Below are 24,104 nucleotides of genomic sequence, written 5' to 3' on the forward strand. Positions count from 1 at the left end.
ATTCTCATTTGGTTCAGCAGTGGTAAGTAGCAAACGTTTAAGTCCATATAGCAAGAAATTTTAAAGAATGGATACTGAAAGTTTTTCTGTATGTTTACATCAGTGAAAAACAAAGAGAAAATGTATGCCTTCTACTGTAGATTTTTGTTCTTGAAATACAGAATTTGAGACCACAAAGAAGTAATGCACTATGTAAGTATTAATGCCATTTTTTAATCATTTGCTATTATGACTTAGAAATCCATTATTAAAAATGTGCTTGATTTTGATTTGCAGACTTAACAGTTTTGTTTCATTGTCTGTGACCTCTACCCAGGGCTCTTACATGGTGGCCAGCTCCTTATAGTCCTTGTTTTTGTATGCAGGGGTGTTTTAAAGTGGCAGCTGCAATCTATGTGCACTATAGAGACTGATTCCTGTGTTGCTTACTATGAGATGTACTGAGAATATATTTCTAAATATATTAATGCATGTGAAACTCCAGAATACCGCAGTAGAAAGAGAAACATTAATTGTAGTTGTATTCCTCTCCTGGTTATGGAACTGTTCCTTCTTACAGGCTTCCCAGAGACTCAAGCTCACTCCGTTTCTGTCGGTTAGATTCCCTACTTTGGTTTGGCCTTGGGGCTCAGAGTTAAGCTGAGAAAGAACAGGACAGGAAATCTGTGATTTTAATTACATTTTAATTGTTTTTGTTCCTGAACCAAGTGTTTGGGATCAAACAAGCTGGAAATCCAAGTGAACATGCAAACTGACACGTGCATACAAGAAATTTAAGGTAGTAATATTAAATCAGTCTGTTATAGTAGCTGCAGTCCATTTTCTAGTTCTGTATGTTTAAGGCTCTTTACTTAAATGGGGAGAGGAAAGCTTGGGTCACTTGTAACTGATTTGATGTTCTGTGAGCAGTTACATAGTGGAACTGTCAGCGATTTTAAAATTGTACTCTTTTCTAGCTTGCCTGTACAAATTCCACTCTTGATGTGTGTAAACATTAACTATGATAAACCTCATAGGTCTTTGTATGCTCTATCATAAGGGTGTGGTATAATTTCAGCTTAATGTTTATGCTTCAGAAGTTGATGACATCATGAGCATTCTGAGAAGAAACTGCTTCTTCTAGAATCTCGTTGCTGAATAGGTTATGCTGATACATAGAGGTAAACAGCAATAAACGTTTGGAAGAATCCTGAGAATCCTTTTTAAAAGTTGAGGATCTTTTTAAACCTTTCTTTTCACAAAATCTTGTAGGCCTCACTCTTTTATATGTATATATGCGCATGCACACATATGTATGTGCACGTGTTGTGTGCGTTCATGTCATTTCCAACTTATGGTGAAACTATCGTAGTTTTCTTGGCAAGATTTGTTCAGAGGTTTGCCATTGCCTTCCTGAGGCTGAGAGCATGTGACTTGCCCAAGGGTCACCCAGTAGGTTTCATGGCCAAGTGGGAATTGAACCCTGGCCTCCAGAGTCGTAGTCCAATGCTGAAACCACAGGCACATACAAAAAACAATTTTGCTGCTTTGAACTATTTAGATATAATAGTACCATTTTCACACTGAGGTGGGGGTGGAGAGCAGAAGCCAACCTAGGGGAATTAAAGCAAAGTATGGCAAAACATCTCAGGTCTGAGTGTGCCTAGCAGCTACAGAATGCTTCCCGATGTGCTCTTAATTTTAACGAAGAAGGTTGTACTCAGCAGTATTTCTCCATATATCTATCTGGGAAACCTAATATTTTTCTGTGCTTATAATTCTGTACAAGTTCTTGGTCATGGGACATGAGTACAAGCCTTCATAAGTAACGAATATGTCAATATACAGATATCCCTCTTTGCTTTTCTTCACACAAGTATATCTGGTTGAGATCATCTAGCTGGATTTTTCGCTGACATCCTTCAGATTTCTTGGACTATAATTCCCATTTTCCCAAAGCAAAATGGCGATGAGAATTACACCAGCATATCTGTAAGACAGCACAGTTGAGGAGAGCTGCCATGGTGCTTATTCATTTGTACTTTTAGTCTGCTAAATGGTCTGAATTTTCATCTGTCATCAAATAGCTATTTCAAAGGCCACCTTTTCTGTGAGTAACTGTATCATTCCAGTACATCCAGGATGGGAACTTGATGCTGTTGAACTGCTAGTGCTAACTCTGGTTTTGACCTATGTGTATCAGAGTGTGAGAGAGGGAGATCTTTTAAATAGATGATTAGTTCATACAAAAGGTTAATCTGATTTAATATCACAGGATTAAGCACAGGAATAACAAAAGACCCACACATATAGTGAGCTAATGTATGGGGAAGAAGGTCAGGTTGAACTCCTTTCCCTAATGTGCTAGGTCTCTGCATAAAAGATATATGTATGCTTGTGTATGTTTATGCAGTAACAGAAGCTAACTAATCCACACACATACACAAACTTCTTCAGTGATTAGGTACTGTCCTGCTGTCATATTTGGTAAACTGCACATTCAGGGGTTTTTTTTAATAGTGCTTCAAATAACATGCAAAACCTGTCTGACTAGAGGCAATGGTGAAACATAAGAGTGTTTAAATTTCATACCACATTCAGGGCTCTCAAGCAGTAATTTATCAATACCAGTGTCTCAGTGAGGCAGATTCTAGTATATAGCCATGTAGCACTTGGAAGAGTAGAAAACAATAAATGAGATTGAAATATGTATGCCTGAGTCCTTCTTCTTCTGTTTTGTACAAATAAGTGCATGAGATTATGTAACTTGTATATTTGTGGCTGTATACTTGAGCATAGTGATTAATGGGACAAAGTACTTCTGCTTGACGTAGTGTAATGTTGATCTCAAAGTAAGTGATAGAGCAGTGACTGGTGTTTATGGATAACAGTTTGTATAATAGAGCAAATATACAAAGAAATGATGTATAAAACAATTCTATTTGAAATGTTGATTTTATTCAAGTCTTAAGATTTCCATTTTCAGTAGACATTTTATAGTTCAGATATTTTAAAAGGATGGCCAGCATTCCTTCTGTCATCTTTCCAAATTCTCTCCTTTAAAAAAATCATTATAAAGTAGACATCTTATCAAGTATATAAAAGACAGACTTGAATCACCTGAGCATTCATATTTTAAAACAAGCAATTCAGGTAGTTATCCAGCAACAACCCATTATTAATATATGTATTTTAAAAAAGTATGAAAACAGCAGTGACCCAGCACTAGCCTACATTTTAAATAGAAAAAGGGAGTTCATAGACAACTTTTAACAAAACAAAGCAAATGGCACCTCCTGGGTGAGATATGAATTGGTCAGAAGCCAGCAGTGACCTTCAATGGCAATTCTTGATATTAGTTCTGGAGTCCATAAGTAACTAGCCACCACATCAAAGCAGCAAACAGGGTAGCTGGCACCCACTTCTGGTACACAAACTTAAGAGGAACCCAAATAATCTGTTCATAGAAATAAAAAAGAAATAAAGAACCTAGTTAAAAATAATGAAAAGCAGCAAATAAGAGCAGAACTATAATATATATCACTTTAGTAGTGCATTAACAGTAAAAGCTAGTTCAGAAGTGTGAAGGGGAGAACCTGAGATTTTGTACGAGAGTGTAGTTCCGTTTCATTAAAATAATAGGACAAAACAAGGGAAAGCACCATGATGTTCATTTCAGGAAGTCTTGACTGCGCTTTGCACAATCTCATGTGCACATAATTTGGGAATAGGCCTCAATGAATACAATTAATGTTAATTTACAAGGCTACTGTTTTACAATGTGTAACTCTCAGATTCCTTTTTGCTATGTTTATTTCTAATATCATTCTGCAACAGGAAAGTTATACAGAGTAAAATAAATTTACCCAAGTATAGTCAGTCTTCTTTTTCCAACCAATTTTCAAGAAACTCCCCAAAGTTTCCATAACACTTTTAAAGCCGTTCCAAAAACAAGTCTGAAAAATACTGGCCACTATCCTATTAAGAAACAAAAGAATAGGATAAATTAATACATTAGAATTTGGTTTGAAAATGTTTGGGTCTTTCTTTTTTTCTTATACCTCATTCCTCCTGGAAAGAGACTCAAGGCATCTCACAGATAAAATAGTTTTAAAAACTTTACAATAAAGTTTTACAACATTATTAAAAGATGCTTTAAGCAAGCATTGGCTTTCGCCAAATTAAAAATAGGAATTGGTACTTCAACATAAAGAACAATGATTTCTCCATGTTGGCCTGTTTTCCACTTTATGGTTGATTTTGAAAAGGAAGATTTTGTAATGTTTTCATAATGTAAACCTGTGATTCCCCCCACACCACACACACTTTTATGTTGCTTTATCAGTGAGGTTAACATATATAATCTCAATTGCAAGAGCATGTGGAGGGAATACTGGTAGTACCCACCACACAGAAAGCAATATTGGATTCCTGTCAGTGACGTTCAAGGCCAGTCAGCATTAGAAACAGCAGAAGTGCAATACTGTCCCATATGTAGCACTTCATTTCCCCCATAGGACTATAATATGTCACTTAATTTGTATAAACATAGATAAAATTTACGCAATTACCATTTGGTTGGGGGTTGTAAACTTCCTACCTTTAATCATATCAGGAGCTGAGGAACAAGCCCACACCTATATGCATAGCCCCTATCCTGGCTTATATTTCTTGTTCATGCTAAGCCGTATACAGGCACAGGCCTAAATTTTGTCTGAAATGTTAGTTTTGTTGTCAGTTAAGATGCTATGGAGCAATCTCAGTGCACACAGAGGGCCGGAAGTAAAGGACACAGCCCTTTGTCCCTACATAGCCAAGAAAATGAGTAGCCTCTGCCTGCATCCCTCCAGATCATGTTAACTAACAACTGAACCAACATCTGAGACAAGATGTAGGTCTGTGACTCAAACATCTCTTCTTTTCTCCTGTATGATTTTTAACATTTTTGCATGAACCAAAGCTTCACTGATGTATTTTGTACATTCTAGATGGCCTAATAAAGGGACATTATATACATTCAGCTTTGTAGAGAAAACAAAGTACTGGACTACCAACTATAGTAGTAATCTACTCCCAGCTGTCTTGGCCACCTGGAAACTAGACCAATGAGTTTGGCAAGAAATAAAAAGAGAGAGAGACATTATCCCTCATCCTGGAGAAGTGGTTCACCACAGTGAAAACATGGGTGCTATTACACCTTTTCCAGGAACCATGCTTTGACAGTGATTACCACTTTGAATCAAAGTACAGGACATCAGCATACCACATATTTAGCCAATGAAATAGGAAGTGATCTCTGTTCCAGGGTTGTATTTCTGTGGTGTCTGGTAACAGCCTCAAGTAACAGACTAAAGGGGGAGGGTGGACACTTAACACTTCAAGGCTGCAGGTTTGGATTGCAATTTTAGAAAATGTTATATTTAAAAAGCAAATACACAACATAGAAATAAAAACTAGTACATGAAGATGAGATTCCAGCCTAGCCTGCTAGTTTTCTACTTGCAGCCAAGATTCTTCCCATCACTTTATTTATACCTCACCTTATCCCTCTTTCTTTCTTGCTGTTTTCATAAAGGGAAACATTTCCTGAAGTGCACATGTTTGTATAAATCAAACATTGAAACTTTCCTTAAGCAGGTCTTACCCTTTTGCAAGATGAAAAAGTGAACCCTCCAGTTTCCCATCGTATGTCCTGTTGCATTCATCCCCAATTAATGCAAGCTGGCGGCCAACTTGAATCGCAGCACTGCAAGTATTGAACACACATGAAGATAATCATCCCGTAGTTGTTTCAGTGCTAAGCAAATTACAAACTAAATGGGCAACAGATTGAAACCTAATTCAGAGATGATAACTGAGCAAAAACAATAATAGAAAGCGTTCTGGTTATTTTGTCAAAAAGAGTACAGTAGTGTTGGAAATCAGAATGCAGAAAGGGGCAACTATCCTATACATATTTGTTCAGAAGTAGGTCTTACTGAGTATATTAGAATTTACTTCCAGGTACCTGGGCACAGAGCAGCAGTCTAAAATGGCCAAGAGGCTGGCATGTTTTCCATTTGAGCAAAGGCTAAAAATGTTTTTTTACTCTGGAAAAAAGGACAACAAGGTAGGTAGGCTATGATAAAAGTTTATAATACGAACAAGAGTGGACAGTGTTTATAGATTTTTTTTAACAAAAATCTGAGACTGGAAAAACCACTCAGTAATTGCAAATACATTCAGGAAACACAAAAGGAATTATTTCTACATCCATCCACCATGTATAATTTACTAGGGATGCCCTTCATGAATACAATACAATGGCTAAATAGAACCACATTCTGAGGGAATTCATCTCCAGAATCAGATTCTGGGCTTTAAAGGATGGGTGACTGTTCTGTTTTTACATTTGCCCTGTCAGCAACCTGGTTCAAAACATTGGATTTGATGTGTTTTGATCTGAAGACCAAAATCAATTCATTCAATTCCTAGATATGTACTAATTGACTTACTAATGTATTTGAAACAGTTAATCAACAGTATCAAACTTGTAGGGAGCAATCCTCCAAAATTTTAAACTAATATTTTACATCCCTGGGATTCTGGAATTTCTATTCCATCACTTCTAGGGCAAATACATGAATGTTATTAATTATTTATTTGAAATATATCCCACCTTTTGGTTGCCAAGCCTACATAGTAGCTTACAATAACAGAGGCAGCATCCACACTGCAGAAATAATCCAGTTTGACACCACTTTAACTGCCATGGTTCAGTGCTATGGAATCCTGGAAACTGGAGTTTTGTGAAGATAATTAGCCTTCTCTTTCAGAGAGCTCTAGAACCACAACAAATTACAGTTTCCAGAGTCATGGCAGTTAAATAGTATCGAACTAGATTATTTCTGCAGTGTGGATGCAGCCACAGGGTCTTTAGAAGCTGGCTAGTTTGGAGTGAAATACAGGTTGATAGCTAGTTGCTAGGCAGCACACGAGGCACAAAACCCAATCCAGCCGTGTGTGATGGGTAGGGCCTCCTGGGAAAAGGGGGAATTTAAAAATGAAGAGTTCAGTTGACTTAGTCTTATCTAGTCAGTCAGGTTAAAAGCTGCCAAATGTTTGATTTTAATTTAACCATACTAAACTTGAAGTTAACTCACAGATACTTTATTTCTGTATGTTTCTCAATAAAAGTTCCTATTTGTTTTACAGTGGTTGACTGACTGAAGTGATTACTATAAACTACAAAGAAGAACATACACACTGCTTAAAATATTGCAACTGATTTATGGCGACACTTGGGACCCCAGCACTTAAGGATAGTGGTGAAAGGGTGAAAGCAGGGCAAGTGTTAGTGACATAAGGCCTTGTGAGATGGGAAGGTAAAAGCCACCTAGGTCTTAAAGAATGTCTTGTCACACACAGACTGAAAATAAATACAGACATACACAATCATATCCCAATAGCATTATAATAAACCATACAAGAACTATTGGGAACTGAAATTCCATCTTTTGAATCATCATCATCATCTTGCCCCTCCATGACTAACAGTAACCTCTTGTCCTATTTTCCAAGGGGTTCATAAAACATTGGCAGAGCCCAATTCACCATATGGCCATCGCCAAGGCTGTGTATAACATGCTATAGTTTGGCAGGAACACAAAACAGAACTGGAAAGGTACAAATTATAAAAATGCCAACACTATGAATAAATACAATTAGTCCCCCAAAGGAGAAATCAACATTTTTAGACAAAGAAAACAGGAAAAAGCTGATAGATAGGGTGGTAAAAAAATTACAGTATTACAGGCTGAAAGTAACTTTGTTATGTTATCTAACAACATAAAATATTTTGGCTGAGGTTCTACATTGTGCTTGTATAGTTTAAAGCTACACTCATATAGTTATAGGGAAGTTGTACTACCTCTTGTTTCTGCTGGATACTAATGTGCAACTGACTGCATATTTGCCCGTGTGCTTTCTTATTGTCTTGTGCACAATGGGGAATGTGCAGTGGCTGCTTCCACAATCCTAGTGACTCAAATAGCACTTGGAAGGTGCTGATGAACAGTTTACACAGCACCCAAGAATGCACAGCTGCATATGAAATGGTTACATTCCCAGAACCTTTACATCTCTAGGCAAAATATCTGCTACTCATTGCAGAATTTTACTTTTTCAAAATCTAATTTTAATTCAGATTTCTAGCCTATCTGGCAATGAGGATAATAGCTGAAGATGTGTAGGAAATGCCTGCAAGTGTAGCCAGGGGAAGTCCTAAAGAATTGCTAAAATTGCTAAGAATACGACTTCCTTGCCTTGTCCAGCTATTTTCCCTCCAAGGGAAAAATGAGAATAAATGGCATGAAGCAGAGAAAAACTGTATGTACAGCGCTGTGTAAATTTACAGCACTTTATAAATAAAGGTTAATAATAATAATAATAATAAATATATAATGCTGAGCAGAAGCTTCACACAGCTACTTAATTTATATAACCCATACAGACTGAAAAAATTGGTCAGAATTTTGGTATTTTCTCCATACAGTCCTATTACAGCTGCAGATTTGTTTATTCTCTTTCAATAAGGTAATGCATTCATTAAATACTGACAGATCCTACACTGGGAAATGTACGTGTATCACATAGCTAAGTCTCCAAAGCTACACCTGCTGAGGTTAGTCCCCCCAGGTTTGCCTTGTAAGCACTGCAGTGCCTGCAACATGAACTTTTTCATGTTTTCATAGTAGTGGGCTCTCTGCAGCTGATGCCTTCTGGCATGTGAAGCCACAGGGAAATAGCTAGATGCACTCCCTCAGTTTCAGACAACACAGAAATGGCCATATTGTGTGTGTGTGTGTAGAGGATTTTGGTCATTATGCAGTCAGAACAGAATTCTTGACCTTCACAACAACCAAAACAAACAAAAACCCAAGCTAGTATAATTCAATAACAAGAGAGCCAGAGTGGTGTAGTGGTTTGAGCATTGGACTGTGACTCTGGAGGACAGGGTTTGAATCCTGGCTCAGCCATGAAAACCAGCTGATGACCTTGGGCGAGTCACAGTCTCTCAGCCTCAGAGGATGGCAATGGCAACCGCCTTCTCAAGAAACCTGCCAAGAAAAACCCATGATAGGTTCACCTTGGGGTTACCATAAGTCAAAAACGACTTGAAGGCACACAACAGTTCACTAACAGGATGTCAGTCTTAGTCTTATTTTCTGGTACCTAAATACAATCTGCCCTACGGAGTCTGCATCCACAGATTCAATCATCCTCGTCTTGAAAATATTTCCTCCCCCTGCAAAAAAAAATCCAAAAAGCAAACCTTGATTTTGCCATTTTATATATGGGTAGCATATACTGCACCATCAGAAGAGACCTGAGCATCCATGGATTCTGGTATCCATGTGGTGTCCTGGAATCAAACCTCAACTGCCCACTATAGTTTTTCTGGTCTTTGTCTAAATTCTATCTATTATTAAGAATTATTCTTTCTGAAGGAAAAATATTTATATAATGAAGTAGATGTGATTATCTAGTCTATGGCAGCTGAGTCTATGGCACTGTTTTGTAATACACCAAACCAAAAAAGCCAGTGGCCATGCTAGCTAGCGAATTCCAGGAACTGAAGTCTAAAAAACTAACGGCAAACAGGTGGACAGAGGCAGGCTGCCATGAGACAAAACCACACACCTTTGGAAGAACACTGTTTTGCTGCTTTGACATTCTTAAGTATCTAGACAAAAGGATGTCTTTAGAAAAAAAGAGCAAAACTTCTGTAGACGATCTGATCAGGCAACAGGTTATACAGTAGACTGACGTAGTTATCTGAAGAATGCAGTAAACATGGCTTTGTCAGCTGCTTTTTACAACAGCTGGGCTTCTATGAATGAGCATCATCTGTGACTTCCTGGAGACTGAAAAGTTGCTCTGATTAATTGCAGAATTTTTTATGATGAGACACAGATCATTTTTAATGATAACATCAGGTTTTTACTCAGATTACTAATCTAATATATAGTAAAATGTTTTGTCTCAAGCTTTAAAACACACATAAGCACACATATTATATGAAAGAGCCAAAGAGACTGTTTGTACTATGTGATACCTGATATTAATCTCCATTTGTTCTTCTTTGTCTGAAATGGTTACAGATCTATTGTCAAACTTGTCTTCCGAATTCACAATTATGTTCTTGTAGCTGGAGAGAAGAAACTGTCTGCAGATTTGTCCTGGGCAGGCTACACTTTCTTGCAGCAGAAGAAACTACAATAATTTAAAATATAACATTTTAAACTTAAATTAATTAAAACATTTTAAGTTTGGGTAACAACAATTTAATAACTATATGGTGCAGTGGTTTGAGTGTTGGACTAAGAGTCTGAAAAACTAGAGTTCAAAAACCTCACTGAGCCATAGAAACCCAACTGGGTGATCTTGGGCAACTCATACTCTCACAGTCTCACTTTCTCTAAACAAATCTTGTCAGGAAAACCCCACAATAGGGCCACTTTATGGTCACCCTAAATTGGAAATGACCAATGGTGTACTAAGCATATTTGACAGCCAGAGCGGATCTTTTTTTTAACCCCACAGCGTAATTATTTTCAGTAATAATCATGAAATGAAACAAATAATAATAACAGGCAGAAGGGGCATGCAGAAAGTGAAAATGATCTTCTATTGAATTTTGTATATATAATCATGCCAGTAAATATTAATTAATTAATTTAAAAAGGACTGTTAGAAAACAAAAAAGAGAAAAGTAATAGATTGATATTAATTAATACAGGTTAAAATAGTGTTTGCCTTCTTTGCTGCAGTCCTCTTATGATCAACAATAACTCCAAGGTCCTTTTCGTACGTGGCACTGCTGAGCCACCCCCCCACACACACACACACATCCCATACCTCTGCATTTAGTTTCTATGGCCTAAATCTAAAATTTTGCATTTGTCTGTATTGAATTTTATTTTATTAATTTCTCCCCAGTTTTCTGGTTTATCTAGATCCTGATGAAATTTGTTCCTATCTTACAATGTGTTAGTCAACCCCCACAGTTTCATATCTCTTGCAAACTTGGGAAGAATTCCCTCCACTCTGTCATCTAAGTCATCCACAAAAATGTTGAAGAGTAATGGCCCTAGAACAAAACCCTGACACACTCCACTCAAGACTTTTTTCCAATTTGAAGTGCAGTCACTGATCATAACTCTTTGAGAATTTTCCAACCAATTAGAGATCCATCTGACAGTGTTGCCATCTATTATTCCACATTTGATCAGTTTGCTAATCAAAATATGGGGGACCTTACCAAATGCTTTGTTGAAATCCAGACAAACGACACCCAAAGAATTCCCATCATGTACTAGTGACATGATCAAAAAAGGTATGAGAGTAGTTTGGCAGGATTTGTTCTTGACAAACCCATGCTGGCTCCTACTAATCGCTGCATTGTCATCAAAACTCTTGGAATACAGCCTCAGAAATTAGGAGAATAAAGAGATATAATTGTAAGAGTTGCGTGTTATCCCTTAAAAGCAAAGATTTTGCAATGACTACACAATGCTACCAATCTGGAATTGACAGGAATGAAAATTACTGTGTTGCAAGACCTATCTGCAGACACTCTTTGTAAGAGAAGAAAGATCAAAACCTCACAGTTAGTTCACCTTAGAGCTGCCATAAGTTGGAAATAATTTGAAGGCTTGTTGTTGCACGCCTTCAAATCATTTTGGACTTTTGGCAACCCTAAGAAGCACCTATCATGAGGTTTTCTTGGCAAGATTTGTTCAGAGGGGGGCTGAGAGAGTGTGACTTGCCCAAGGTCATCTGGTGGGTTTCTATAGCCAAGCAGACATTCAGACCCTGATTTCCTGGGTCACAGTCCAGAGCTCTAACCATTACACTACACTGGCTTGAACTGAAAGGTATACACAGCAATAATAGTATCTGTACACATCTACAGATTGAAACTGTCACAGCTAATCAGATATTTAATGATATAAAATTAGTTTAAACGTTTAAAGTTAGTGATCCACAATCAAAACAAAAATATATTAATAATAGTAGCAGTTAATTTCTTTTTCTCTTTGATGTCTTTGGAAAGAACATTACAGCAATACAGTACAGAGAAGATGCATTCATATTCACACATGGCAAAAGGGAAGGTGTTTTGTGGTTGTGGTCTTTCTATGTGTGTTTACATAACAGTTGCAGGATGAAGTGATTAGGTATTGTGTAACACAATATCCTATTGTGACAGAACCATGTCCAGGTTGGCCCTGCTGTTCCAACCCTTGGGCTTCTGTCACTCAACTTCTCCCTCTTCCGTCAACATCGCTCCCTTGATCTGGTAATCAGATGTTAAGGGGATCCTTATTATGCACAAATGGCTGTACTGATCAGTGGATTTAATGTGGTAAGCATGCCCAGTCTTCTTATCAAATCTTAAACAGAACAGTCAGACAGTTAGATTGGGGAAAATAAGAAATCTCTGAAATCTTTTCTGATTCACAGCACCCAAGGCCTATTCAGAACCTCTCCCTCTCTATCTGCTCTTACTCTGTTTCATCTTCTCCTGATCTCACTCCTGACTCTTTTTATTGTCAACAGTGCATGCCCATGAACTAAATGAGCATAGAATATGGTATAAATGTGCTCGTCTCCTATGTCTCCTATGTTCCACCCCAAAAAATCCATCAATTTCAGTATATCATTTCCAACACAAAAGCTTTGCCAGCATGTCTGAGGTGTTTTGCCAAGGGATCAGTCACAGCAGCAGCAGCATATCTTGAACTCAGTGGTTCTACTGAACTCCTGTTGTTTTTGTTGTTATTGTTGTTGTGTGCCTTTAGGTAATTTCTGACTGATGATGATGATAAGGAAAGCCTATCATGACAATTTCTTGGCAAGATTTGTTCAGAGGGGGGCTTGCCTTTACCTTTGCCTTCTTCTGAGGCTGAGACAGTAGGACTTACCCAAACTCACCCAGGGGGTTTCCATGCTCTAACTTGATGGCACACGACAACATCAATAGCTTCTGCATACAGCTACAGGTTGAAACTGACACTTCAGATCAGGTACCCATTGGTTCAAAGTTGCATTAATAATAATAATTTATCTCTCTATTTTTCTTTTGTGGCATAATCCAGTTTTGCAAGATGAATAACCGTTTCATCAGTCATCACTTGTTGCTTTGCAATGGACCATTAAGAGGACAGCTATTATAAAATTCTCTGGCAAGATCTTGTTTGCTTTCAGCTTTACCTGTTTTAATTGGCATATTCCCCTTCTTCCCCCTGGGCTAAATTCTGCTGTTCCTCAAATCCTTTTGTCATAGTGGCAAATGCATTTGCTCTCAAAATGGCTGACTTTGAATAGCAGATTAGGTGAGCCCTTATGAGAGATGGATTTGTACACCAGTTAGTTATATGAGTTGTTGAATTAGACATCTGATAATGAGATACATCCTCTAATAATCTGAAAATTTGACATCAACAGCCCATAACATTGGAATGATTTTTTTTAAATGAAAGCTTTTCTTCAAATTAGCACAACAGTTTTGACTGCAACATTGTTTCATACTCAGTTTGTTTCCACAACCTCTGCTGACTAAGACTGAAAGATGACATATCCATCTTTCTATATGTGAAGGGATGGCATGTAAAAGATAGAACAAGTTTCTTAGCTGCTGATCCAGAGACTAGAGCAATGGATTCAAATTACAGGAAAAGAGATTCCACCTAAAAATTTCTTGACTGGACATGCTGTTCAACAGCAGAATAGACTTCAAGGGCGATCACCTCTCCATCTTTGTAGATTTTTAAATAGAGGTTGGCTGAGCATCTTTTAGGCGGGCTTTACTTGTGTATTCCTACATGACAGAGAGTTGTATTGGATGGCTGTTGTGGCCCCTTCCAACTCTAAGAAACTATTATTTATTTCAAATAGTGAAAAAGTTATGTACAACAAAGCATTCTATTTTCTTTTGTCTATGCCAATATCGGCAATTCCATTTATACTACTTTGGGTACTTCAGGTAGGAAAGTGGATTATAGATTATGATGATGATAGTCAGAATTACTACATTTGCTCTCAATTCATACTTAAAATTAACTTCACAACCCAAATAAACATCAGGTCAAAAGCAGAGCAAACACTACAGCTATTACACAACAACCACATAAATATATGAAATATTAAAAACACATAAAATAAAAGAAATATAATTGCCTTGCGGAATAATTCTGGGAGAGCAAAATCAAATGTATAAAAATATTGTAATTAAATGCATCAAAAGCATTTAAAAGATTGTACAAAATCTTCTGGATCTCTTGCATGTACACTTGTAATATGCAGCAGTGAAACTAGAAATGTCTGCATTTGTTCAAAACAAAAACTGCACTTTGAAAATGAACACAGAGGAGAACGCACATCTTAGAAATCAGGCTTGTAAACAAATAATACAACATCAGGAAGACAAAACACAACATATGCCACCTCACACCTGTTACGGAAATATTAGCCTCCCACTGACTAATAAAGACACAAACACAGATATTAACCTGTGAAGTCCATAATTCATGCCAGTTTGCCTGTCAACTTGTTTACAATTATAAAGCATGGAAGTCTTAACAAAAGGAAGATGTAGAATATTGTATCATGGAGTACAATGTACCAGTCTGAGTGAAAGCTGGCAAGAAGCAAAGAAAGCTGGCCTCAAAACTACTCAACTACTACTCAAAACTACTAAAATACTACTATCATGGTATTTTTTTTCCTGGGAAGTTTTGAAAATTTTTGATGTTAGCACTACCCATCTAAATCTACTAATGATTATCAGATTTTAGTAACTCTTCAGTGCTAACAAAGAAAGAATGTAGTATGATGGCCTAGAGTGCAAGTCAGGAAATCTCCAATCTCAATCTCTTTTCACTACAAATTCACAAGACCTTAGGCAAGACACTAATCACCCTGCCTCTTCCATCCCATCTGCAATATGGAGATACTTGCCTACTATACAGGGTGGTTTTAAGAACTACTAAGATGGTACACTTTTCTGGTAACATGTTATACTGGGATGCATATGGTACATTGAGAAAGAAGACTGAGCTTTTGAAAGGTGCTGTATGCACATGAGATTAAAAGATAGGAAAGAAAAAAGGAATCTAGTAGTACCTTAAAGAGTAACCGATTTCTATTTTAGAATAAGCTTTTGTGGATGTCAGTCCACTTCCTCAGATGCACTGAGTGATATTTAAAGGGCCCAAACAGACAGGGCAAAATAAAGCTGCTTTGGGTCACTTTGGAAGTATGCTGTTTAAATGATGCATGCATTAAGAGTCCAAAAGCCACAGCAAAGCTATGCTCCAGTCCTAAGGACTGGAGCACAGCTTTGGCACAGTTTCTGGCCTCTTAAGATGCGTGTCATTTAAACAGCATACTTCCAAAGTGACCTGAAGCTGCTTTATTTTGGCCTGTCTGTTTGGGCCCTATGTCACAGATTTTAAGCACAGTTGTGGGAGTAGGATAGAATGTAATAGGATAAAGAAAGATGCAAATTGTTATCCTGATCTTAACTATTCAAAGAGCTGTATGAAGTGATACAAGTCTTTCAGTGGTTGGTAGTATTCTTTAATGCAGTCAGTATTGACAACACATGAAAGCAATAAATCTGCTTACCAAAAGTCAGTTCCCTTGGGGTCAAAACCCTTCTTTAAAGAAATTTATTTTGCTATGAGTGCATTTGTGAAGACTCATATATAAATATATTCAAAGTGCCATGAAAACCATCTTAGCTCATACCTCTGCTAATGGATTGGAATTTATAAATATAATTGAATTAAGCTGTTTCTCTTTCCAGCCTTCCTTTGATATATATGTGTGTCCACCAACAAAGAAATAAGTTAACATACTATGTCCAGGCAGGTTGAAATGCTTTGCAAATGGTTTTTGGATATTGCCATTTCTGCATTGTATTTGCTTAGGGGGAAAAATGCCACATAGCTTCTTTGAAAACTGTGCATACTATTGTTAGTGCTACCCACTGTTATGTATAATAAGAACAAAGCTGTAACACCAGTATAAGCTTGAAGTACATCTCTGGTTCAGCCAATGTCTTTTATGGAACCAAATTAAGGGGGGGGGGGGGGGAGAGACCTGGCAATAGGCTCTTAAATGGATGAATTCTTCTTTGACTAAGACGTCCTGCAGGCTATGATATTCTTAAAACCAGACCAAGCCAATGTAGTTACATTCCATTTGTCTCCATTACTTTTCAGATAATTGTCTGATGGGACCATTTCTGCATTTGGTGGGTGCTCCTAAAACATTTGCTACAGCACCTGTTCATGTTGTCTAGAAATTTTAGCCCTTATTAATTTACAGTGCTACGTTCCCTCACCTGGCAACAGTCTTTTTCCCTCTCTTCCTGATCTTAGAAAGAATGGCATTACTTTGAAAGTCCTTAAGATAAAGCAAATGACTTCTCTGTTCCTAGAACAACTGTGCAAAAGCTGATCCAGACTACCAGATATATATGGCTGTTCCCCCAGTGACAGGGACAGAGCTGAGACCTACTGGCAAAACAAGGGTGGACACAGTGCACCCCGGGGCCACATGTAGCCTCCCAAAAACACTTTTTGGGAACTCTCAATTTTGGCATTCTCTCTGGGTTGCCCTTGTTTTGTCCAAACAAATATTTAAATACAAGGATGAAGACTCTCTCAGGAAAGCAATCCACATTTTAAAAAGTCTTAAACAAGGTGAACCTACCACAAGGTTTTCTTGGCAAGATTTGTTCATAGGGGAATTCCTTTGCCTTATTCTGAGGCTGAGAGTGTGTGACTTGCCCAAGGTCACCCAGTGGGTTTCCATAGCTGAGCTGGGATTCAAACCCTGGTCTCCAGAGTTGTAATCCAATGCTCAAACCACTGTATCACTCTCACCCTTTTCATTGCCAGGTAAATACTGAGACTGTGACAATGTGCCTTTGCAAACTAGAATTTAAATGAAAGAACAGACTAGCTTGGCCATTTGCATATGTAATTCAAATGGATATCTTACTGTTCCCACCCATGACATCATCGTCAATTTTGCAAATACTGTCTTGTACAAACTCTCTGTTACAAAGGATACCTTTTAAAAAGAAGTATTGGTGAAGATTGTTTTGGGAACAGAGCAACAAGTACTTCAGAATATCTCTTTAGTGTCCTAAGGAACATCACTGCATAACATCATTGTGGTGTTCTGTCAATGCAAAAAATATGCAAATATGAATTAAAGAAATATTGATCTTCAGGCATTTCCAGTACACCTTTAAAAATCTCAAAATCTCAGAGGACACATGATCCATTTTTCTTTTCTTCTCAGTTACCTTCTCAGAGCAATTCCCAACGCCCTAAAAGGGGCACAAACAATAATCTTCTCATCCCTTCCTTGTGCCATTTCCCGTGACAAATCATTGACCTTGAAATACTGTTTGTATTTAAAACAGTTCCTAATACAGCCTGAATTACTCTGAAAGGGATCTATTTCTGCATCAGGCATTCCCCTGTTTTTAGCTCATTTCCTTGCTACTAATGCAGGGTCTCTGTGATACCAACCTTGCCTAGATGGGAGACTTCCTCCTGCCTGTTTTGTACATCCCAAGTAAGCAGCAAAAAGATTTAAAATGGGATATAAATCAGGTGATCTTCCCCAAGTGCTTTAGAACTACAACTCCCAGCATTCTGCACCATTGGCTATGCTGGCTAGAGTTGCTGGGACCCGCAGTCAAGAACATCTGGAGGGCCACGCAATTCCCAACCTTTATTTAGAACTTTGGAAAGTTACTTTCCAAAGAACTAAAATTCCCAGGATCCCTCCAAGCCTGAATGGCCAGGGAGCTTTAGAAGGCTGCCGCCAGCACTGTAAAGAAGACAGCTGCCAAAGCAAAGAGTTATAGCACTCAACTTGTATACAGTAGTTTTTGAGACTGCAAATAATTTGGGGGGGGGGAAGCAATCAGAAAGGACAATAAGAGAATCATACCCTCCTGCATATCAGATAATATGACATTATCCTTCATGATTATCTGTATTTCTGAGTAATTCATTAATTTAACACAGTGCGCACCTCTTCTTATAAACAGCTGAATCAGCTGTTGGAACAGGTATGTCTGTGGAAATTCACATATTTAATTTTGCTTTAAGTGGAAAGAAGGTTGATGAAGCAATGTTCATGGCTTTACTATCAATACCGTTAATAAATAAATAAGGGATGCAGGGGAAATGGACATCTGCCATAGTTTTTATTGTAGCTCCTGATCATCAGAAATATAAGTTCCCTCCTGCATAAAACAAAGCAACTATCCTGAAACTTGCTTGCCTAATCCTACTCTCAAACCATTACCCCATGCTGGGTCTCACCCTCCTTACATTTGTAAGGAGGAGTATTCAACCATCTTCTAAAATTTAGAATCTGAATTATCATCTGTAAGACCTGTCTTACTACTTAAATTCTAGCAAGAGTACCTTTCAAATATGAGAAAGTGCAATTTACTCTTCATGTCAAGCATTTTGAATTTTATTTCCTGGTTGCTAATAGTGGAAGCAAATAAACATTTTCCTTCAGCAGAAAACATGTTTAGAATACAGTGGGGTCAGAAACTGCCAGCTCCTGTGTTCTCAGGGGCCATTCTACCCTTTAGGGCAGACCTAAATGCCAGCTCAGTGGCAAAGTGCTTTCTTTATTTTTCCAGGACCCCAAATTCAACCCAACATCACCTGTTACAGAGCATCTCAGGTAACAAAGAAAGATGTTTGTCTGAGGCCTGGGAGAGCTGCTGTCTGCTAGTAAGCAGTACTGGGTTAGAGGTGCCAACTACTGGACTCAGAATAAGGTGCCTCTCCAGGAACCTCAGTACTGCTCTTAAAGTTGGAGGAGGGTTCAACACTGGCAGGCAAGGTTGTTCTTAATTTTGTCTCCTTCCAGGTACTAGCAGGGTGGAAACAAGTTACTTTTCCAGTCCACTGTCTCTGAAACATCTTTAAATGTGAAGACTGTTACAAGCACAATCTATATCTAGAAGTGTCCTCCATGAGTCCATTACATGTGCATATGACAGACTGCAGGCAGTCTCTATTACTACTAGGAAGGCCCAATGATGGATAGCTGTCTTAATATTTCTTAGAATTCAAATGCATAGCCATGCTAGTCTGGAAAATCAGCATGCAAAGGGATCTTGTACCACCTTGAGACTAACTGAAAGAGAGAAGTTGGTATCATGAGCTTTTGTAGACTTGGATCTACTTCCTCAAGTCTACGAAAGCTCATGCTACCAACTTCTCTCTTTCAGTTAGTCTCAAAGGTGCTACAAGATCCCTTTGCCTATTAATATTTCTTAGTGCTTGATCATTCAGTACACTTTTCGGTGATGATGCCAGAGAAGGCTCAAATACATCTGAGCCTTGGTGGTCAATTCTGCCAGATCATTTAGAGGACTTGGGTCACAGAATCATAGAACAGAGTCAGAAGAGACCACAGGGGCCACCGAGTCTAACCCCCTGCCATTCAGGAACTCTCAATCAAAGCATCCCTGACAGATGTCCATCCAGCCTCTCTTTAAAGACCTCTAAGGAGGGAGACTCCACTACACTCTGAGGGAGTGTGTTCCACTGTCGAACAGCTCTTAATGTCACCACCACCCCACCCCAGCCTACTCTAGCCTCCTTTCTCCACCTCCAAGGTTCATGCACCTGTTTATGTTGTTATATAACACTTTGTAAACCGCTTAGGGAATGCTTAAATGCACTGATAAGCAGTATAGAAATGTACTTGCTATTGCTATTATATGACATGATTCTTTAAGAGAGCAGATTTTCTGATAATGTTTGTACCACTCAGCAATAAGAATTTCACCATTCTGAGTATGTGTGTTAGGTAAACGAAAACAGATCTGAGATGACGACTTGTTAAAGTCTCTGTCTTCCTCTCACAGACATATATGCACACATACATCTGCTTTAAACTTTTTTTTATTCATGAAACTAGGCACTTTTATGACAAGCTAATAAATAATTCACAAACCTAGTAAGACAGCTGATAAAACTACTGTTTGGGGGGGGGGGGTGTCAATCAGGCATTATAGCATTAAAAGCCATAAATAAAAGAAAGGATCACATATAGAAATAGTGGCCCTGCAAGGATGTTGATATGTTACATCCCTCATGCCAGTGTTATACAGATGAGGATTCATTTCACATACCTCAGAGCAATGGACAATTCTTGTATTTACTTCTCTCTATCTTAGGCCTGTTACAGACTGCCAAAATAAAGCTGCTTCGGGTCTCTTTGGAGGTATGCTATTTAAATGATGCATGCATCCTAAGAATCCGCAAGCTGCACCAAAGCTGCACTCCAGTTCTTTGGTGCAGCTTGCGGATTCTTTGGTGCGACTTCCGAACTCTTAGGACCCATGCATCATTTAAATAGCATACCTCCAAAGAGACCCGAAGCAGCTTTATTTTGGCAGTCTGTAACAGGCCTTATACTGGCTTCTATTCAGTAGCATCTTTCCATCAGAGGAATAGGAGAATTAAACCTTCCCTTCTCTCAAATACCCCAGATTTGCTCTGGATTATGGATGGACCCTCTGGAACAGATTTAGGAGAGAGAAATCCACTGCACAGCATTGGGTTTAGTCTGTTGGCTGGGTTTGGATTAATATATAGCAATTGAATTTCAGAGTTTTGTTGCAAAAGACACAATACCAATACGTTTTGGTGTCCAAGACAGAAAATCCCAGTGGTTCCCTAATGATTTAAAAATAAAATTTAACTCCGTAACAGACAATGTGCCGTTATATAATCAAATGCCAATATTAATACATTATTGGAAGTAACTGCCTCATGATTGGGCATCCCTGCCTATAAAATATTTTTTCAGGACTTTTAAACTTAGTTTATTTGAGATACTTCCCTCTTCCAAAATGCACAGAGGATGCAAGTTAAATATTCATATGATTTGTGAACTTCAAATCTTGTTTAGAAAAGAAAATCGCTTGCTTCTGGAAAAGCTCCTCCTGTTGCTCCCTCCTCTGAAACTTTATCTTTACAGAAGTGAAACGTATTGCTATATTGCACTAAGTGAACTGCTGAAAACGTATATTGTTAGAACCCCAGAAAAGAAACAGACGACAATAACAAAGGCCATGGTGCAATCAAGATGATTTGGAAAGTCAAGTGTGCAGAAAGAAGTGAAATTCAAGAAGTTTTGATTGTTTCAGAAAGTCAATGCGCATGTTTCGTCCTCACATGGCACCAAGTGTTTTTCTTCCTGTTTTTCAGCCAGAAAATGCCAGGTGTACTCAAGGAAATACAAATAGGATCAGCCTCCCACAATTCACCTCTGAGGCAAGTGACCCAGGTTTTGGTATCTTCTGGGCCAAATGGTCTCATAGTGGAATGGAGGCAAGCTTGGCTAGAAGACTGCTTGCATTTAAAGTATATAACGTTTATTAAAAAATATTGCCTACTTACAGGAATCTTAGTGTTCGGATTGTTCCCTTGTTTCAATTTTAATCTGTTAGCTGATCCACTTGAGCATGTTTGTGCACATGAACCAACAAAAAGCACCCGTCCTTTGTTTTTAGGTGATGCCCACACCTGTCACAGCAGGCACCATCTTATAAGAGGCATTCTCTCCTTGGCAAGAGGGAAAGAGGGCTTCCCTCTTCCAAGATGGCACCTGCCCACAGTGTTTTGTTTTACAGTAAGAACTTGCATCAAACACACACACACACACACACACACACACACACATATATACACACACAAAAAACAACAACAGTGGGCAGGTGTTATACAACAACAACAACAAGTTTATTGATTAGTCAACTGACCATATCAACAATAGTGAGGAAAATATCAAAATACTTACGAAAGTAAAACTGGATCATTCCTAATAGGTGTTATATAACACACACACACATCCAAAAAACAACACTGTGGGCAGGCGTTTTATATATATACACACACACAACAGTGGGCAGGTGTGTGTGTGTGTATATATATATATATATATACACACATATACACACACACCAAAAATACACTATGGGGAGGTGTTTATATATATATATATATATACACACACACACACACACACACACACACACACACACAAAACAGTGGGCAGGTGTTTTGTGTGTGTGTGTGTGTGTGTGTGTATACACCAAAAAAAAAAACCTACACTGTGGGCAGGTGTTATATATTACATACAGACACACACAAAACAGTTAAACACACACACAAATATACATAGATAGATAGATAGATACACAAAACACAGTGGGGAGATTATATAATAATAATAATAATAATAACAATAATAATAATAATAATAATAATAATAATAATAATAAATGTGCCCAAGTAGTGCTGGAAGCCCTGAGCATCATTTATAATCATTCCTATGACTTTGTTTTCCTCTCTATATAGCATTATTAAACTGCTGCATTCCCGGCTGGGGATGAGAGAGGCTGGAGGCATCCAAAGAACACTGGCTGCGTCCACACTGTGGATGTGATCCGGTTTGATCCCGGTGTAAGTGTCGTGGCTCCCTGGTAGGGAATTCTGGGAATGGGAGCTCTGCTCCGCTCTGGGGTCACCACAAACTCCCATTCCCAGAATTCCCTACCAGGGAGCCACGACACTTACACCGGAATCAAACCGGGTTATACCCACAGTGCAGAAGTCTTTGCCCGTCCTTACCTTGTTCCCCCCTTTTAAGCTTCTCTGTCGAAGCGACGGCTGCCCTATAGAGGAGAAAAGAGAGAGAAACAAGTGTAGACATGAAGGTTTCAAAGTGACCCACTAGCCCTGTTTCTCTATGAGGCGACCATGCAGCCCTCCCTCTCCCTCCTGGCTCACCGCAGCGCCGCTTAATGGAGACTGCGTCCCTACTACTGGGGTTGTTGTTGCTGGCTGCACTTCATGGGCCCCGCCCCGCCATCGCCCATTCGCCCTCCTCTCGCTGCTCCGCCAGGAGGGGGCGATAGAGAGCCCTCCTCCTCACGCCATTTTGCTGTGAGGGGAAACAACACTGCCCCCCTTCCATGCTTTATTGTTGTTGTTATTATTGTCTCTGGGGAACATGTCACCTTCTTCACCCCCACACACACATATACCATTTCAGAGATTAAAATGATATTAAAATGATATTAATTCCTTCTCCCGCCCAGCAGAGATCAGGGAAAACAAACGGCAGCACTTGCCCATAGAGAAACTATACTTGCCCATTGGGAATCATTGGAGAACACTTGCCCATAGAGAAACCATACTTGCGCATTGGGAATCATTGGGAAATACCCATGGAGAAATCATTGTTGCCCATAACCACTGGAGGACACTTGCCCATAGAGAACCATTGGAGAATACTTGCTATGGGGCAAGTGTTTTCCAATGATTCCCTATGGGCCAGTATGGTTTCTCTATGGGCAAGTGTTCTCCAATGATTCCCTATGGGCAAGTATGGTTTTTCTATGGGCAAGTATTCTCCAATGATTCCCTATGGGCAAGTATGGTTTCTCTATGGGCAAGTGTTCTCCAGTGATTCCCTATGGGCAAGTACAGTTTCTCTATGGGCAAGTATTCTCCAATGATTCCCTATGGGCCAGTATGGTATCTCTATGGGCAAGTATTCTCCAATGATTCCCTATGGGCCAGTATGGTTTCCTCTATGGGCAAGTATTCTCCAATGATTCCCTATGGGCAAGTATGGTTTCTCTATGGGCAAGTGTTCTCCAGTGATTCCCTATGGGCAAGTACAGTTTCTCTATGGGCAAGTATTCTCCAATGATTCCCTATGGGCCAGTATGGTTTCTCTATGGGCAAGTATTCTCCAATGATTCCCTATGGGCAAGTATGGTTTCTCTATGGGCAAGTATTCTCCAATGATTCCCTATGGGCCAGTATGGTTTCCTCTATGGGCAAGTGTTCTCCAATGATTCCCTATGGGCAAGTATGGTTTCTCTATGGGCAAGTATTCTCCAATGATTCCCTATGGGCAAGTATGGTTTCTCTATGGGCAAGTATTCTCCAATGATTCCCTATGGGCAAGTACGGTTTCTCTATGGGCAAGTGTTCTCCAGTGAT

At 38.8% G+C, this 24,104-nt stretch overlaps 1 protein-coding gene across 3 annotated transcripts; it reads right to left on the reverse strand.

The window, feature by feature from the left end:
* Positions 1-2,915: 2,915 nt before the first annotated feature.
* Positions 2,916-22,960, reverse strand: LOC149312611 (uncharacterized). 3 transcript variants are annotated; one of them, XM_089524984.1, is made up of 6 exons: positions 22,881-22,960; positions 22,722-22,765; positions 10,076-10,233; positions 5,624-5,725; positions 3,846-3,957; positions 2,916-3,436 (listed from the first exon to the last, which is right to left on the reverse strand). In XM_089524984.1, the coding sequence occupies exons 3-6, from the start codon at positions 10,090-10,092 to the stop codon at positions 3,335-3,337; spliced, it is 333 nt and encodes a 110-aa protein (XP_089381110.1). In that variant the 5' UTR covers positions 10,093-10,233; positions 22,722-22,765; positions 22,881-22,960; the 3' UTR covers positions 2,916-3,334. The 3 variants fall into 3 exon arrangements, with proteins under 3 accessions (XP_089381110.1, XP_089381111.1, XP_089381109.1); XM_089524985.1 differs by lacking the exon at positions 22,881-22,960 and adding an exon at positions 17,107-17,217 and having other exon boundaries at positions 22,722-22,869; XM_089524983.1 differs by lacking the exon at positions 22,881-22,960 and having other exon boundaries at positions 22,722-22,869.
* Positions 22,961-24,104: the final 1,144 nt, after the last annotated feature.

The sequence above is a fragment of the Sceloporus occidentalis genome, unplaced genomic scaffold (genome assembly GCF_023333645.1).
Source record: "Sceloporus occidentalis isolate IW3139 unplaced genomic scaffold, rSceOcc1.0.p SCAF_5, whole genome shotgun sequence".
Lineage (NCBI taxonomy): Eukaryota > Metazoa > Chordata > Lepidosauria > Squamata > Phrynosomatidae > Sceloporus > Sceloporus occidentalis.

Bases quoted from the DNA above. Each gene is read 5' to 3' on its own strand.
- LOC149312611 (XM_089524984.1), bottom strand. The intron at 3,958-5,623 runs GTAAGACCTGCT...GTTTCTTAATAG, and splicing joins CTTTTTCATCTTGCAAAAGG to GATAGTGGCCAGTATTTTTC. The intron at 3,437-3,845 runs GTAAATTTATTT...TTCTATGAACAG, and splicing joins AGAAGACTGACTATACTTGG to ATTATTTGGGTTCCTCTTAA.